At 43.2% G+C, this 18,936-nt stretch overlaps 1 protein-coding gene across 1 annotated transcript; it reads left to right on the forward strand.

The window, feature by feature from the left end:
• Positions 1–16,001: 16,001 nt before the first annotated feature.
• LOC109439085 (endogenous retrovirus group K member 7 Env polyprotein) lies at positions 16,002–17,321 on the forward strand. The gene has a single exon (XM_074325906.1). It carries the CDS (start codon positions 16,002–16,004, stop codon positions 17,319–17,321), a length of 1,320 nt encoding a protein of 439 aa, XP_074182007.1.
• Positions 17,322–18,936: the final 1,615 nt, after the last annotated feature.

Genomic DNA, 18,936 nt, shown 5'->3' on the forward strand with positions numbered 1-18,936 from the left:
TGGGCTTCTTGTGGACCTGCTGGTGCTTTGGACATCAGCAGGCAGGGTGTCCAAGCAGGGTGCCCAGCTGGTGCTGGGAACTGAGCAGGACAGAGACAGCTGAGACGCTCACTGGGATTGGCCAATGGCAAGTATTCAGCCCATGCATATTGTATATTTCAGTTTCTAAATTCTGGCAGATGTAATTGTAATTGAAATATAGAATCCTGAAATTACTTAAAACTGGCTGTGGGGACAGAGCGAGGAGTGCAGCTTCCAGGCTCTCAGCCTCACGTGGAAAGATGCTGGCTCAGGTAGTAAATGGCCATCAACTGTGATTGGATGGCCATCAGCTGTGGCTAGTTGGCCGTCAGCTGTAACCAGTGAGCCACTGGCCACTAATATAACTGTGGTGGCTATGCTAGCAGAAAAATGGGGACTAGCAAGAAGATGGTGGCTGAGTTAGCAAGAGCGGATTGCAGTTAACAAATGTCGTACTGGGCGGCCTGCGGGGTCTCAGCTCCTGCTCCCCACATAAGAATGCAGAATGTGGCTAGGCCAAAAAGGAACACCCACGGAGTCATACCACTACAGTCTCACTGGAGGCTGGATTCACACAACCTGCGATCTGCTGTCTGCTTTTCTGCCTGCCAACCGACCGACTCCACTCGACTTGACTCGACTCACCAACTAGCGCAGTCTCGGCAGTTATATCAGTGGCCAATTGGCTAACCGGCTACAGCTGATGGCCAACTGACCACAGCCGACGGACATCTACTACCCGAGCCAGCACTTTTCCACGTGAGGCCGAGAGCCTGGAAACTGCACTCCTAGTTCTGTCCCCACAATATGTTAAAAAGTAATCACAAAAACAAATCTGGAAATAAAAATGCTGAACCTAAAAGCTGAAGAAGCAGTGATCCTATGTCAGATCACAAATGGAGCCCCGAGGCTCAGGCTCATGTGCCCCACACTGACCTGTCTGCATAGACCATTAAAGTACCATCTCCTCTGACATCTTTGTGAAGACAGATCCCCAGTGGTACATTTTCTGACATTTGTAGTCTAGAACCATGATGAAATCATTTATAGTCTTAGGGAAAGCATATGTTTGGTCCAGAATATTTAGCATCTCACAGGATCGTTGTTCCCCTTGCATCACTTCCCGTTACTCTGCCTTCTTAACTTTGTGAAAGAGGGCCACCTAGACTTTCCATATCTTTGTCTTTTCTCACGGATGAAATTGGGAAGTGAGACTTATTCAACTCTTCATTCCCCAACCTACCCTTTCAGTTGGTTCCCACATTCCAACAATGCAAGTCTCTTTCTCTTTCTACATTCAAATAAGGGCAGATTTCTGTGGGTTTCCCTGTGTCTATACACACACACATACACACACACCCTCTCAGATTCCCTTCACTTTCCAAGGAAATCTTTCAAGGTTCAGTTTTCAATGTCATCTCTTGTCTCAACTCCTCAGTAATCTTGCCCCATGCCATCCCCCTGGAACCACCAATGTAATTAAACACCCCCTCCTCAACTCGCCTGACATTTGGGCCATAAACAGAATGCCCCTATCACCTGCGTTACAGTTAGCTCTTCAGGTGATCATTTCCCCATTAAGTTGGTAGTCCTTGGAGGCAGAACCCATGCAGTTTATCTTTTTGTCCCCAGTACCAGAGAGAGAAGGCTTGTAATTTATGCTGAAAGAAAGGAAAAAAATCTGAAAAGGTTTTCAAGATAACTTTAACTCTTTCATTGTGTTCATTGATTTCAAGTATTTTTTTAAATGTGTCAGCAATCTACAAAAACCAAGAAGTTGATATTTTGACTATTTTATACATTGGATAATAACAATTTGAGCTGCTGTCGTGCTGGGCGGCCTGCGGGGTCTCAGCTCCTGCTCCTCACACAAGAACGCAGGACATGGTGAGGCCAAAAAGGAACACCCACAGAGCCATAGGTAGGGGAGTCACACCACTATATTCTCGCTGGAGGCTAGGTTGGAGACACAGGAAGCAGGAGCCACACTGTTCGCAACCCTCACTGCACCGCTTGCAGGCTCAGCCACCATCTTCTTGAAGCTCCCATTTTTTCCTGCTAGTGTAGCCACAGTAGTTATATTAGTGGCCAATGGCTCACTGGTTACAGCTGACGGCCAAGGGCCACAGCTGATGGCCATCCAATCACCGTTGATGGCCATTTACTACCTGAGCCAGCACCTTTCTATGTGAAGCCGAGAGCCTGGTAACTGCTGTCTGGGTCTCTGTCCCCACACAACACCCCTACAGGCTCTCGCCTCACAATCTATGCAACAAGTATCTTCTGCGAGGGTCCCTGTGCGAGGAGCCTGGAGGTGAATGCAATATCCTGGACACAGCCAGGCTCTCTGGGCAAAGCCAGGGTTTTTCAAGGTACCACCAGTGCTTCTGGGCACAGCCAGACTTCCTGGGCTTCTTAGGGTACCACCAGTCTCCCCAGGCACAGCCCGGGTTTCTCAGGGCACCACCAGTGCTTTTGGGCACAGCCAGACTTCCTGGGCTTCTTAGAGTACGACCAGTCTCCCTGGGCACAGCCAGGGCCTGTCAGGGCACTGCCACTCTCTCTCTGGACACAGCCAGACTTCCTGGACTCAGCCAGGGCTCTCAGGGCACTTCCACTCTCTCTGGGCCTCTCAGGGTACCCTGCTAGAACAATAGCGACTCACAATCAAGGTCCTTACATATTCTCAATGGCGGCCGGTCAAGACACAAAAGCAATTATCCCCCAGTTCCACTACTTGGTGGTGTGTTCCCAAACAAACAGTCAAGCTGTCCATTAAATTAGGGATGGAAGGCAATTCCCCATAGTCCATAGTCATTCACCAGGGTTGTCCTGGGGGTGAGGGACAACCTTGACCTCACCATCATCTCCCACGGAGGACTCAGAAAGCCTTTCCTCCGGGGGTAAGTCCCGCATCCGGGCTGCACTTCCCAGCCCACAGGGCCACAATGTCCTTTGCTTTCTCTGGCCTTTGCTGGTTGGGGAACCGTCCACATCTTTCCACCTCTCCACGGGGCTCCATCTCTCCAGCAGCTGCATGGCTTTTCCTGTTCTGGTGGGAGAACCGTCCACGTCCTCCCACCCCTCCACGGGGGTCCAGCTCTCCAGCAGCTGCTCCTCCTGGTCTTCCAGAGACTGAGTGTTCATACACACAAACTGCTCCACCGCCCTTCGGAGGGCTTTGGCTGGCACCATATCCTGCTCGCTGCGCCATGTGTCGTGTGGGTTCTCAACTCCCACTCCCCACACAAGAATGCAGGATATGGTGAGGCCAAAAAGGAACACCCACGGAGCCATAGATAGGGGAGTCATATCACTATATTCTTGCTGGAGGCTGGGTTGGAGAAACAGGAAGCAGGAGCCACACTGTTCGCAACCCTCATTGCACCGCTTGCAGGCTCAGCCACCATCTTCTTGCTAGCCCCCGTTTTTTCCTGCTAGTGTAGCCACAGCAGTTATATTAGTGGCCAATGGCTCACTGGTTACAGCTGACGGCCAACTAGCCACAGCTGATGGCCATGCAATCACCGTTGATGGCCATTTACTACCTGAGCCAGCACCTTTCTATGTGAAGCCGAGAGCCTGGTAACTGCTTTCTGGGGCTTTGTCCCCACAGCTGCTTTGTATATAAATTACACTGTTTTTATGTATAAAAATTTCGGATATATTCTTTTGGATATATCTGACCATTGTGACAAAAGAGTTAAGGTTTTATAAGAAGACAAGTAACCTTTATGCCCTCCGCTCTGCTCCACTGGTAGGCACACCTGGGCCAGGGTGACAAGGGAATAGAGGGCGCACACCTGACCTTCCCACTTGATCCAGAAATCAGGTCAAGACCATCGCAACAATCCCTTTAAAACAAATATATGAACAATAAGTAATAAATTAAAACATCCTTTTGCCACTTAATTCTTTATTTTTTAGAAAAGATGAAATAGTGCCATTTGCGACAACATGGATGGATCTTGAGATTATTATGCTAAGTAAAATAAGTCAGACAGAAAAAGGAGAGAACCATATGATGCCACTTAATTTTTAGCTAAGATCTGTTTGTGAAGTTGCTTTAAAATGAGAGGTGGCTATTTATTAATATATTCCTGTTTATTAATAAGCAATGAGCTGTGTTTATAAAATACATTGTCACTACACCACTTTGCTTCTAATAGATGCAGTTCAAAACTTTTTGAATTTTCTTCACAGTCAATAAAGACAGACCCCAGGTGCAGCAAGAGAAGTTTCTGACTATCACCTTTCAAGAGCACCCGTCAAGTCTGCATGTGCCTGAGTCATGTTTACTATGAATATTAGATAGTTACACAGCATACAGGAAGTTCCTATTATTTATTGCCCATTGTTCTCTAGCGCTGCTGGGTGACTATGAAATTCACTCCTTTTCCTGCCTGAGGGTGGGACACTCCTCCTCCATCTGCAATTACCGGGACACAAACCACAACTACCTACCAGTGAGGATGGACTTTCCTTGATTTCTAAAGCAACATATTAACCTCAAAAAAATGCTTTATTTAGAGGACTAAAGACGTAGGTCAAAATTCTGGCGATGCTACCAAGTATGGGACTAGGGTGAGGGGAGCAAGGGGCCTAGGGAGCAAAATTGAAGGCAGCACTCCCTCCCAGGTTCCACCTGGTTCTATGCTATCCATTACAACTCTATCATTTTTTTTATTGAGGGAAAATTCATATAGCATAAAAGTAACCATTTGAAGTATATGATTCAATGGCATTGGACACAGTCACAATGTTGTGCAACCACCACCTCTAGTGTCAATGTTTTCATCACCCCAAAAGAAAACCGCGTGCTCAGTCAGAGGTCACACCCCATTCCTCCATCCCACAACCTCTGCTGACCAACAAATGTCTTTCCATCTCTCTGTGCACTTTTGAGTAATAGTACTAATAACTAAGTTACCTTGTGCTAAGATACTAGTTGAAGAGTTTTATGTGCATTAACTCAATTAATCTTCACAAAAACCCAATGAGGTAGGCATGAATATGCCTATGAAAATGGCTTATTAGTCTTTAAATGTTACTTCGTCAACTGTAAAATAGCAACATGGTAAGACTATAATTAACTTAAAAACCCATGAACTCAGCTGATTATGAATTAATTAATTTAAAATTTAGATAGATAGATAGATAGATAGATAGATAGATAGATAGAGATATATATGTTCTCAAAGTACCACTATACAAAATAGTAATAACAAAGAAAAAAAGAGAATTTTGCAGTGTAAAAGTCTGGCAGACAACACCTTAATCAAATGCTTAAATTGAATATCATTAGGAATGGAGTTAATAAAAATCATGCAGGATGAAATAAAAACAGCCTCATTTGTGTGTTAATCCTACCAAAGATATATAACCTAAAAAGTAAGCATGAGGAAATGTCAAACATACCCAAATTTAAAGACATACTACAATTGATTTCTAGTTTCATACCATTGTGATCAAAGAAGATGCTTGCTTGGTATGATTTGAGTCTTCTTAAATTTATTGAGTTTTGTTTTCTGGCCTAACGTGGTCTATCTTGGAAAATATTCCACATGCACTTGAAAAGAACGTATATTCTGCTGCTTTGAGGTGAAGTGCTCTAAAAACACCAATTAAATTCATCTGATCTAATGTGTCGTTTGGGTTCACTGATTCCTTGTTGATTTTCTCTCTGGAAGAGCTATCCCTTGCTGTCAACAGAGTTTTAAAGTCCCCTATTTTGATTGTATTACTATCAATCTCTCCCTTTGTGTCAGTTAACATTTGCTTTATTTCTTTAGGTGCTGCTATGCTAGGTGCATAAATGTTTACAAGGGTTATATCCACTTGTTGGATTGATCATTTTATCATTATGAAATGTTTCTTTGTCTCTTATTATAGCCCTTGTTTTAAAGTCTATTTTGTCTGATATAAGTTTGCTACTCCAACTATTTTTTCATTTGTATTTGCATGAAATATTTTTTTCCATCCCTTTATTTTCAGTATTTGTGTGTCTTTTGATCTGAAGTGAGTCTCTCTTATAGACAGCATATGTATGGGTCTTGTTTTCTTATCCATTCAGCTATCCCATGTCTTTTGAGTGGAGAATTTAACCCATTTACATTTAAAGTGATTATTAATAAGTACATGGTTATTGCCACTTTATTATTCATATTTATATCTTTGTTTTTTCCCTTTTCTTCTTCTTAAAGAAGTCCCTTTAACATTTCTTGTAATACTGATTTGGTGGTAATGAATTCCTTTAGCCTTTTCTTGTCTGGGAAGCTCTTTATTTCACCATCAATTTTAAATGATAGCCTTTCTGGGTAAGGTAGTCTTGGTTGTGGTTCCTTGCTTTTCATCACTTTGAATATTTCAAGCCAATCCCTTCTGGCTTGCAAAGTTTATGTAGAGAAATCATCTGACGTCTATGGGAGCTTCCTTGTAGGTACTAACTGCCTTTCTCTTGCTGTTTTAAGATTTTTCCTTAGTCTTCAATCTTTGCCATTTTAATTATGATGTCTCTGGTTTAGGCTTCTTTGGGTTCATTTTGTTTGGGACTCTCTGCACTTCCTAGACATATATGTCTATTTTTCTTCCCCAGGTTAGGAAAATTTTCAGTCATTATTTCTTCAAATATCTTCTCAATCCCTTGTTCTCTCTCTTCTCCTTCTGGTACCCCTATGATGCAAATGTTGTTATGCTTGATGTTGTCCCAGAGGTCTCTTAAACTATATTCATTTGTTTATTTATTTTTATTTTTTTTTTTGGTTGTTCAACTGGGTGCTTTTTGCTCCCTTGTCTTTTAAATCACTGATTTTATGTCTTGCTTCATCTAATCTGGTCTTGATCCTTTCCAGTGTATTTTTCATTCAGTTACTGTATTCTTCATTTCTGTCTGGTTCGTTTTTATGGTTTCTATGTCTTTCTTTATGCTTATTACCTCCTTAAGTTCCTTAAGCATTCTTATAACCAGTGTTTTGAACTCGGTATGTGCTAGATCATTTGCCTCTATTTTGTTTAGTTGTTTTTATGGGGTTTTCTTCTGTTCTTTCATTTAGGACAGTTCCCCTTCATTTTGGCTGACTCTCTGTGCTTGTTTCTATGTATGAAGTAAATCTGCTTTGTCTCCCAGTCTTGACAGGTTGGCCTTCTGTATAGGTGTCTTGTGGATCACAGTTGTACAATCTCCCTGGTCACCTGAACCAAATGCTCTAGGAGTGTCCATTATGTGTGTTATGTGCCCTCTTTGTAGTTGAGTTTTGATAGCTATTGGCATGTCAGTGGCTGGGATTGACCCTTAGTGTTTATGTCCATGAAGATTGGCCACAGCCGCAGTGTATGGGCTGCTGTGTGGGGGCTGATCCCACATAGCAGGATTTACCCCATAAGGTTCTGGTTCCTGCTAAAATCACCCTTTAGTTGTACCACTTGTCAAGATGGTATTCTGTTGCAGTTTGAAGCTGGCCACAAGGTGTGCTAGTTCTGGAGCCTCTTGGGAGGGTTGCCTGTGCAGGCCAAGATCAGCTGATGCTTGTGATTGGTCTGGGGCTACCTGGTATGAGCTAAAAAGCGATCTTCAGTTGGTCACTCCCTGTGCATGTCCTAGAGGTGCATGAGAGAGGCCATGCTGGGAACCGAGGCTGTCTGTCAGCATTACCAGGCCTGGGGTAGCTCAGGAAATGTGCCAGGGCCCTCCAAGCCCTGCTGCCACCTACCAACTGTCCACAAAGCTCAGCCACTGAATGAGCATTGTAGGTACAGTTGTTGGTGGGGGTGGGATCTCAGGGATTCATTATATGGGATGAGTGGTGTTCAGTGGGTTAATGCAGATTCATATTTGAGCCCAGTTCTGACCCTGGGTTCACTCTGCAAAAATATCAGAGCACACAGAGACTACCCATCACCCACCTAGGGTCCAGGACCTCTGAGACGTGTCCAAGAAAAGCTGCAGCACGGGTCAACACTGGCTGCTTGCCAATCATGAAAAAGCCTCTGGCATTATGGAAGTTGCATGGGGCAGAGTGCCAGGGAGTCACCAGGGTGGAATGATCATAGCTCACTAGGCCAATGAAAATTCAAATTTCACTGTGTGTGGGAAGGCCCAACGCAGTAAAGATGGTGTCTGCCTGCTGGCTACACAGGAGAAGGTCTCAATACAAGGACAATGGTGGCTTTCCTTCCAGCCTCACCCTGAAGCCACACAACTCAGTCTCTTCCATAGGTCTCTGGCACCTCCTGAGCTGCAGTCTCTCCACTGGAGCCTAGGACGTGGGCCTAGTAGCAAGTGAGTCTGTGTGCAGGCCCTTTAAGAGAATACCTGGGTTTCCATCTGCTTTCCATGTCACCTGGGCTGATGGAATCACCACTGATTTTCACATCCAGGTGCCATGGAAGCCCCTCTTCCTGGCACTGGTGCTCCAAGCTGCAGAGCCTGGTGTGGAGCTGGGACCACTTGCTCTTCACGGTAGACCTCTGTTGCAGAGATATCCCTTCCGATTCTTGACCGCCACATGCGGGTGTGGGGCCAGCCCATTTTGTGTATCTGTCCCTCCTACTAGTCCCAAGGGTGCTTCTTATTTATATCATTTGTTAGAGGACTTCAGTTAGTCTTTGGATGATTCTCCAGGTTGATTGTTCTATAATTTAGTTGCAGTTTTATTACAGTCATGGGAGGAGGCAAATATAGCATTCACCTACTTCACTATCTTGACCAAAACTCTCTCATTATCTTTCTTAAAACAAATACTTTCTGGAATCTCCTCTTTCTCTGAAACTTCATGTATACTTCTTTTCTATTGCTTTATCATGCATTTTAATTTGCCTCTTTTAAAATGTATTCATTCCTAAATGAGGAGAACTCCCCAGGCCCAGTGTTCACCAAATTATATGAAATGAGGAATGAGTCTATATCCACTGTGTGCCAACATAGGTGCAAGTCTCATTCTTTTATTGGAACTTTATCCAGTACACTGTTTCAGGAGCATGTGCTGAGTTCATATATTTTTTCATTACCTAAAAGACTGTCATCTCTGTGGGTCCTACAGGAATGAGATAAGTTCTTTCTACATTCACCACTTGGGTATTTAACATTCTGAACAGACAATGCACATGAATCTGTAGAACTCTCAGTGTGCACCATGACCAAAGGGCTTCCTGATCCTATCCCTGTTTCTAACGCAGTTATGAACATTACATCTTGTAAAAAATAGTAAGCTGCTGCCACTACCAGTCTTGATTTTGGGAGGCCCCTGTTTCTATCCCACTAGTATTATAGGAATTTTGGTTTCTAATTAGATGTAAAAAAAAGTAAGTTGGGATGTAGATGTTGACATCTCAAGTAACATCTAGACAACAGAGGCATAACTGTCAATATTTCTATTTAATAAAGATCTTCAAGTCTGAAACAGGAAGAAAATGGCAGAGGATGGATAGAGAATGGCTCTCTGCTTCCCATGGCTAAGCTGACTGATTGGCTTCTCACTTCTATCAGTCTGGTAGTCTGTAGAAATTTTCCCCAGATTCAAATAAGCTTACTACCATGGCTGTTACAAATTTTTATTTTCTTCTGTTTCTATAATCGGCTCTACTAGTAAGTCAGAAGCTGAGTGGGGCAAGTTAATTTGTGGGGAGCCATGGTTAAAGCTAATTGCAAGCCTTAATGGCTCTGCTAATGCATAACCGGTTTGTGCTCCTGAGGCATTGTCTTTGCCTGCACCTGGAGGGTGCTTACGAACTGCTAAGGTATGAAGTGGGAACAACCAGTTTCAAGACATAGTGATGCTAATCAGGATAATTGATGGATTCTGTCATGGGACAATCGTTTTGGGGAGTTTCAGTGATTAAGTAAGTTTCTGTGAAAAAGTTAAAAAATCAACTGTTAATGATGTAATGCATTTTTGTGATTGTGAGCTTATACGTACTCAAAAGGTATAAATTCAGCAGAGAAAATAAACCTGGTGCTTCAGGACCACTGAAGACCGGCCGCATTAGCATATGTGTGAGTGCCTTTTTTCATTCCCACTCCCCTTGTCAGGAACCGTTCGACTCGTGGCGGCTGGCTCGCCACAAGTGGCGCCCGAACAGGGACCTGAATATAGGGGTAATAGTGAGGAACACCGCGTGGGAAGGGCCCGGCTCATTGGAGCTTATCAGTAGATGCGTGGTGAGTACGGCACTGTCCCCTCGGTCGAATGAGTGTGTGAGTGAGTGATAGCTCCACGACTTTGTGTTACGGAGCTTGATTGGGCCCCAATCTGCGGTTCCGGTTCTGTCATACGGCATAACGGTGACTGGGCTTTACAACCCACCTGTCCGGGATTTATACCGGGCGCCTCTAGCTAAGACGGATTTAGCCCCGCAAGGGACACGGCCAGACGGGCACCTGGGTGATTTCTGTGTGAAAGAAGGACCGAGTCAGGGAAAAGGGATGGGTCTCGCAACCAGCAAGGACCTGTATGTTAGAGGACTTAGGAAGTTGCTTGCCGCTCGTGGTAGTCGTGTAAGCCGAGAGCAGTTAGATAAATTCATAGACTTTATAAAAGAAGTCTGTCCGTGGTTTCCTGAGGAAGGAACAGTCAGCTTGGAAATCTGGCAGAAAGTGGGAGAACAATTAAAGGATTTTTACACTGTCCACGGGCCTCAGCAGGTTCCGATTGAAACATTTGGACTGTGGACTTTGATCCGGGACTGTATGAACCTTAAAAATGAGGAATGTAAATTAGAGAAAGTGAAACAAGCCGGCGATGAGGAGGGAGGAGGCGCCAAGTTTTTAGAAGGAGTTCTTAAGGTTAACAAAGAGCCGGTTGCTCAAGAGTTTCCAGACGACATATGGGAAGATTTGAGCCCTAAAGATCAGGAAGAATTAGAGGATGAGGCTGCCAAGTATGATAGGGAGAAATATCCCCCTGTTGTGGCTATGGCCCAAGAAAAGGGACCGACATCTGATGCTCTTCTTACACTGTCAGAACAGATTAAAAAGATTCAGGGACAATTAATAGAACTAAAGGTTTCAAAAAATGAGGGAAACGGTCCTTGAGGCTCACAAGTCTCTTGTAGAGATCCCTGGAATCCGGGGGGAAGGGATCCTCCATTTGATCCTTCAGCACCGCCCCCCGATGAGACTGGAATGAGGGACCCTCCATTACAGCCTCCTGTCTGGGATATGCCCACACAGCCTCCACCGGGTTATGTTATACCGGGATCTGATTCCTTTGATGTAAAATCGCCGCTCCAAATGGCTTGTGAACAAGCCCACAAGCAAGGGGAATCTACAGAGCAGTTTGGCGTATATCCTATTATTGAAAGGTATGATCAGGCAGGGCGTAGGGTTAGGGATTGGACGCCTTTCCAGTGGAAGCAGATAAAAGAATTGAAAGAGGCTTGTGTGCAGTATGGACCTATTGCCCCTTTCACCCTGGCAATTTTGGATATTCTGGCTATTGAAGCCATCCCTCCAGAGGATTGGAAGCTTCTTGCTCATGCTTGCCTTTCGGGAGGCGATTATCTCTTATGGAGATCTGAGTTTTATGAAAACTGCAAAAAGAAAGCTTATCAGAACAATTTAAGGCGAGTTCCCATCACTTTTGAGATGTTGGCCGGTGAAGGCATTTATACTGAAATAAGAAACCAAATGGGCTTTGCAGTAGGAGCTTATGCTCAGACTTCTTCCGCTGCAAAGGAAGCCTGGCGTATGCTGCCAGACACTTCCCGTAAAGAGGAGCATGTATCTCAGATAAGACAGAGACCTGACGAGCCCTTCCAAGATTTTGTGTCCCGCCTTACCACTGCGGCTGGACGGATTTTTGGGGCGTCAATGGCTACCCAGTCCTTTATAACGCAGCTTGCCTATGAAAATGCCAATTCGGCATGTCAAGCCGTTATCAGGCCAATTAGGAAGAAAGGAGATTTATCTGAATATCTTCGCCTGTGTACTGATGTGGGGCCCTCTTTTACCCAGGGAATAGCGATAGCAGCTGCTCTTCAGGGAAAGCCTATGAGGGAAGTGCTAAATCAACAGGCAAGACTTCATACAGGGAATCGTACTGGAGCATGTTTTACTTGCGGGAAAAGGGGACATCGAGCAGCCCAATGCCCAGACAAGGGAGAAACTGAGAATACAGCTGCTCCTGCTAGAAAACCTCCAGATGTCTGCCCTAAATGCAGAAGAGGGAAACATTGGGCTAATGAGTGTAAATCTAGGACAGATAAAGATGGAAAACTGATTCAGGGAAACTGGGTGAGGGGCCAGCCCCAGGCCCCGAATCAGCAATGTTATGGGGCTCTGCAGGTTCCCGAGCAGAAAGGGAACGAACCTCAGAAAAGAAATACATCACAGATTTATTCCGGGCCACCTCAGGCAGCGCAGGATTGGACTTGTGTTCCACCGCCGACATCGTATTAACTCCTGAAATGGGAATGCAAGCCCTACCCACAGGGGTTTTTGGGTCGCTGCCGCCAAAAACCGTTGGGCTTCTATTAGGGAGAAGTAGCACAACCATGAAGGGAATTCAAGTTTCCCCGGGAGTTATTGATGAGGATTTTACCGGAGAAATTAAGATTATGGTTCATTCACCCCTGACTATTTCCAATATTCCCTCTGGAACTCGGATTGCTCAATTAATAATTTTGCCTAGAATGAAAATAGGGAAAAGTAGACAAGACCAAGAACGAGGAGATCGAGGCTTTGGTTCCTCGGATGTATATTGGGTTCAAGAAATAAAGAAAGATCGACCTGTTTTACAGCTTAAGATTGCTGGGAAAGATTTTCAAGGGCTTTTAGATACTGGAGCCGATGTGTCTTGCATATCTGCGCAACATTGGCCATCTAATTGGCCGATGCAAAGTGTGAGTACAAGCCTGCAAGGTATCGGTCAGTCTCACGCCCCACAGCAAAGTAGTAATTTGTTATCATGGCAGGATGATGATGGTCATCAAGGAACATTTCAGCCTTATATTATTCCCGGTTTGCCGGTGAATTTGTGGGGACGTGATATTATGAGCAATATGGGAGTTTATCTTTACAGCCCGAGTGTTCAAGTTACTCAGCAGATGTTTGATCAGGGCTTCTTCCCGGAAAGGCTTAGGGAGCGCAGGACAAGGACGTCAGGAACCTATATCGCCCAATCCCAATTTACAGAGGACAGGTTTGGGGTATTTTCCCCAGGGGTCATAGATTTACCTGTACTCCACCAAAAACAGCAGAGGCAATAACTTGGAAATCTGATACGCCTGTGTGGATAGATCAATGGCCCTTACTAAAGAAAAATCTTGGCCGCTCAAGCGCTAGTACAGGAGCAGCTTGAACAAGGCAACATAACTGAATCAACCTCTCCTTGAATTCACCCATTTTTGTAATTAAGAAAAATCAGGAAATGGAGATTGTTGCAGGATTTAAGAAAAGTGAATGAAACTATGGAAGTTATGGGGGCTTTGCAACCAGGATTACCTCATCCCTCTGCCATACCAAAAGACACTTATAAAATAGTCTTGGATTTGAAGGATTGTTTTTATACTATTCCCCTTCATCCGCAAGATTGCAAGAGATTTGCTTTTAGTGTCCCTAGTCCAAATTTTCAAGAGCCAATGAGGAGATATCAGTGGCGGGTTCTTCCCCAGGGTATGGCAAACAGCCCCACCTTGTGTCAGAAGTTTGTTAGTGAAGCAATTGATAACACCAGACAACAATTTCCTTCTGTGTATATCATTCATTATATGGATGACATCTTGTTGGCTTGTAAGAAAGAAGGAATGTTATTAGCCTGCTTTATAAATATGAAGAAGAACCTTCTGGCTTCAGGTCTTATTATTGCACCTGAGAAAGTACAGAGAAGTGAGCCTTACTCTTACTTGGGATTTCAGTTATTTGCTCAACATTTTTCCCCTCAAAAGATAGAACTCAGAAAAGATCATCTTAAGTCTCTTAATGATTTTCAAAAGCTGTTGGGAGATATTAATTGGCTGCGTCCTTCTTTGGGACTAACTACTGGAGATCTTAAACCATTGTTTGAAATTTTAAAAGGGGATTCTGATCCAACCTCTCCCAGGTCTCTTACTGAGCCTGCACGAAGCGCTCCTTAAAGTAGAGAAAGCTATTCAGGAACAACATGTTTCCTTCCTTGATTATGATAAATCTTTGGATGTGTATGTATTAAGTACTAAGCATACACCCACCGCAGTTTTGTGGCAACAAGGGCCACTTAGATGGATACATCTTCCTGTGACTGCTCAGAAAAATCTTACTCCTTATTATGAATTTGTGGCTAGTTTAATTCAAGAAAGTCGCTTAGAAGCTAGAAAATATTATGGAAAAGAGCCAGATTCTATTGTTGTTCCCTTTACAAAAATCCAAATTCAAGGTTTGATGCAGTTTACTGATAGCTTTCCTGTTGCATTGGCTGGTTTTACAGGAACATTGGACAATCATTATCCCAAGCATAAATTGCTTCAATTTTTTCAGCATCATGCTCCTATTTTTCCTTCGGTTGTGTCACATGCTCCTCTTCCTGCTGTACTTAATATTTTTACTGATGGATCTAGTAATGGTGTAGCTGTCTATGCACTCAATGATAAGGTCATCAAAAGAGTGCAGACACCTCCAGCCTCAGCTCAAATAGTTGAGCTTCGAGCAGTTCATATGGTATTGCTTGACTTTGCTTCCCAGTCATTTAATTTATTTTCTGACAGCCATTATGTAGTTCGTGCTATCCAAAATTTAAAAACAGTACCCTTTATTAGTACCAGCAATCCTGTTATTCAGGATCTATTTCTTCAGATACAGCAGGCCATTCAGCTGCGCTGTGAAAAATTTTACATTGGCCATATTAGAGCTCATTCTAATCTTCCTGGCCCTTTGGCCTCAGGAAATCAAATTGCAGACTCTGCTACTCAGCTTGTTGCCTTAACTCGAGTAGAGAAAGCACAAAAGGCTCATAGCCTCCACCATCTAAATAGTCAGAGCCTAAGATTGCAGTATAAAATAACCAGAGAAGCAGCACGTCAAATAGTAAAACAGTGTCCAGATTGTTCACATCTTCTGCCTGTGCCTCATTATGGAGTTAACCCCCGAGGCTTACGTCCTAATGATCTATGGCAAATGGATGTAACTCATATACCTGAATTTGGAAAGTTAAAATATGTTCATGTCTCCATCGATACGTTCTCTGGATATGTTGCGGCTTCCGTCCAAGCAGGAGAAGCCACATCACATGTAATTAGACATTGCCTTGCTGCATTTGCCATGATTGGAACTCCTAAAAAACTTAAAACAGACAATGGCACATGTTATACCAGCAAAAAATTTGTTCTATTTTGCCAGCAATTTTCGATCGATCATGTTACTGGCATTCCTTACAATCCCCAAGGACAAGGGATTGTGGAACGTACTCATGGAACATTAAAACTCACTTTACAAAAAATAAAAAAGGGGGAGCTATACCCCCTGACACCTCATAATTATTTGTCTCATTCTCTCTTTATTCAAAATTTTTTGACTTTGGATGCCCATGGTAAGAGTGCTGCAGAGCGCTTTTGGCATCCTTCTACAGCCCCTCAGGCTTTGGTTAAATGGAAAGACCCACTTATGGGCTCCTGGCATGGCCCAGACCCAGTCCTCGTATGGGGCCGAGGACATGTTTGTGTTTTTCCACAGGATGCAGAAGGCCCTCGGTGGCTGCCAGAAAGATTGGTGCGACATGTGGACCCTCAGCCCATTGATGATGTTGCTGATGCTTTGCCAAGTGACAGCGGAACCTGACCAGACGTATTGGGCCTATGTGCCCGATCCACCTATTCTTCATCCTGCTATCTGGGAAGGTCCGGAAATTCCAGTATATGTCAATGATACTCATGCCTTAGGATTGCCTTCTAATGGACATATGAGACAGCATTTGGAAAAGAATTTCACTTACAATGGCATAGGTCTGGGATTGCCTATTTGTATTGCAAAAAATAGCTCCATGACTGGGTGTTTGCGTAGTTCCCCTGTCACTATGCATATTGAGGATTCTTTAATTGGATGGACTGTTCGTCTTAACATGCTAGGCGACTGGTCCGGGGGACGCAAAGTAAAACTGCCCATCCCTCCATCACGTCCATCTTGTGCTAAACAGTTGAAATTAAATGTTGAGACTGTTCCATGGAGAGCTTGCCCTGGCAGTGATCCTGTTCATTATGACATCCCTGGAACAGGCAGATATATCATTGACTGGTCAAGAAACAACCGGTCCGGACGGACCCGTGAATTGATTTCTGGACTATGGACTTCTGATACGCAGTATCAGCAAAATTCATTATGGAGACTTTTGGGAGCAATGGATAAAGTTGAAACCTGGCTCTCCCTGCCTATGAAGGTTTTGGAAGATGGAACTGAAAGTTGGGATACTGTTACTAAATCTGTTAATATATCTGCTTGTGTTCCTCCTTATGCTTTATTGTTGGGAAATATTAGTGTACATTTTGTGGGAGGTCAATTCAATGTGTCTTGTAATAATTGTATTCTGACTAATTGTGTTTCCTGGGTACCCTCGGGAACCCAAGTTATGATTTTAAAGCAGCCCTCGTTTGTAATGCTTCCTGTTAACATTTCTGGACCCTGGTATGCTGAAAGAAGTTTACAGATTTTTAAAGAAATTGAGTATGCCTTGAGTAGACAAAAACGGTTTATTGGACTTCTAATTGCAGGAATTATGGCTTTGGTTACAATAATTGCCACTGCAGCTACAGCGGCTGTTGCTCTTTCCCAAACCATCCAAAATGCTCAGTATGTAAATACCCTTTCTAAGAATGTTTCTTTAGCCTTGGGAACCCAAGAGGCTATTGATGAGAAATTGGAGCAAAAGGTGAATGCCCTTTATGATACCGTTCAGTATATGGGGGATGTTATTCAGGGTATGAAGGTCAAATCTCATCTAGAGTGTCATCCAGAATATCATTGGATTTGTGTTACCTCCAAAGAATATAATAATAGTCAGTATGATTGGAATCGAGTTCGTCTGCATCTTCAGGGTATTTGGCATAACGCTAATTTATCTCTGGATATGTTTAGACTTCATGATGAGATTCAGAGTTTGAGAGAAGCTGAGCCTTTGAAATTCGATGCTGCTCAGGCTGCCTCTAATTTTGTTACTGTTTTGAAGAATGCTTTTCCTTCTTTGCCTACAATTACCCATTCGATTACATTATTTCTCACTTTGGGTATTTGTATTTGCTTGGCTCTGTGTCTGTTCCCACTCCTTGTTAAGTGTTTTGTTAATGGCATGTTAGACATGCGTACTGATATTCATCATCTAAAGCTCAAGACAAAGCCTTAGCAGTTCCTCCCCTGAGCATTCCGAGGGATGGGTCAGCCAAAGACGGGCAAGTACTTGGGCACCACTTCAGAAGGGCCACGTTTAGGCCCTTAAATGAAAAATCTTCTGAAGTTGGCTTCCCGGGGCACCTAAGTCAGGCGCCGTCTCCTCGCCATTCCGGCTGGATGGGAATTGCTCTTAATAAATAAAAAAGGGGGAGATGTGGGGAGCCATGGTTAAAGCTAATTGCAAGCCTTAATGGCTCTGCTAATGCATAACCGGTTTGTGCTCCTGAGGCATTGTCTTTGCCTGCACCTGGAGGGTGCTTACGAACTGCTAAGGTATGAAGTGGGAACAACCAGTTTCAAGACATAGTGATGCTAATCAGGATAATTGATGGATTCTGTCATGGGACAATCGTTTTGGGGAGTTTCAGTGATTAAGTAAGTTTCTGTGAAAAAGTTAAAAAATCAACTGTTAATGATGTAATGCATTTTTGTGATTGTGAGCTTATACGTACTCAAAAGGTATAAATTCAGCAGAGAAAATAAACCTGGTGCTTCAGGACCACTGAAGACCGGCCGCATTAGCATATGTGTGAGTGCCTTTTTTCATTCCCACTCCCCTTGTCAGGAACCGTTCGACTCGTGGCGGCTGGCTCGCCACATTAATTATAACCATTTTCTTAAAAAGGCAAGAGGTCATTAACTAAATACATTTTATTCATCAGATGTAAAAAGATCTGATAGCAAGCAGGTGGGGAATAAATACTGCATAAAAGATTGATTTTGTTTTCAAATTCTCCTGAAAAAAATTTAAACTACTGGTATTTTCTGTGATTGATTTTATGTTTTACTAAGAAAAGCATTTAAATTCATGCTATGGACACAATTAACTTAAACAGAAAAAGTAAACATCTTATAAAAATCACATTGGTCCTGATGACTTCTTTTAATGGCAGCCTTACATCATGAAACCAAATTCATCTGTTCTGTCACCACAACTTCTGAGGGCAATATAATGACTTTGCACCAAGTAAACTGGGTATTTATTAATCTTACCACTCATCTGAAGATATCATCATTTACTAATACTTAATACTTGAGTCAGTGTGCAATGACAAATAATTCGTTTGCAGGAAAATATGCATATAAACTGACATTGTAACTCACGCCATTTTCAGAAACTACCATGCGCTGGTTGTCCTAAACTCCCGTAGAACAGATCTTTTCACCTTTCCTCGAGAAACTGAAGTATGAAATCCATATCCAATCCATATCAAATATGTAAACATAGATCAATGAAACTTTTACCGTTTCTATTCTGTTTATTCATACACAGAGCAAGAAACAATGGTCTATTTTACATATTAAGGATAAAGCAACTAAAAATGTCCTAACGCCTTATAAATGTTTAGTAAATATTATTTTTCCTCTGGACCACAAAAAAAATTCTAATACACCACATTTATTTTAAGAATTCCATTAACAATCATGGCAGGATGAATGGAAATGGACTGATTGATAGTTTTCTCAGTGCAAACACTTAAAAAGCCAAGTGTTGTTCCACAACATGAGAAAACACTCAACAGAGCAGCACCGTTTAATAGCTTTCAATATTAATACAAGGATATACT

Source organism: Rhinolophus sinicus, linkage group LG01 (assembly GCF_036562045.2).
Source record: "Rhinolophus sinicus isolate RSC01 linkage group LG01, ASM3656204v1, whole genome shotgun sequence".
NCBI lineage: Eukaryota > Metazoa > Chordata > Mammalia > Chiroptera > Rhinolophidae > Rhinolophus > Rhinolophus sinicus.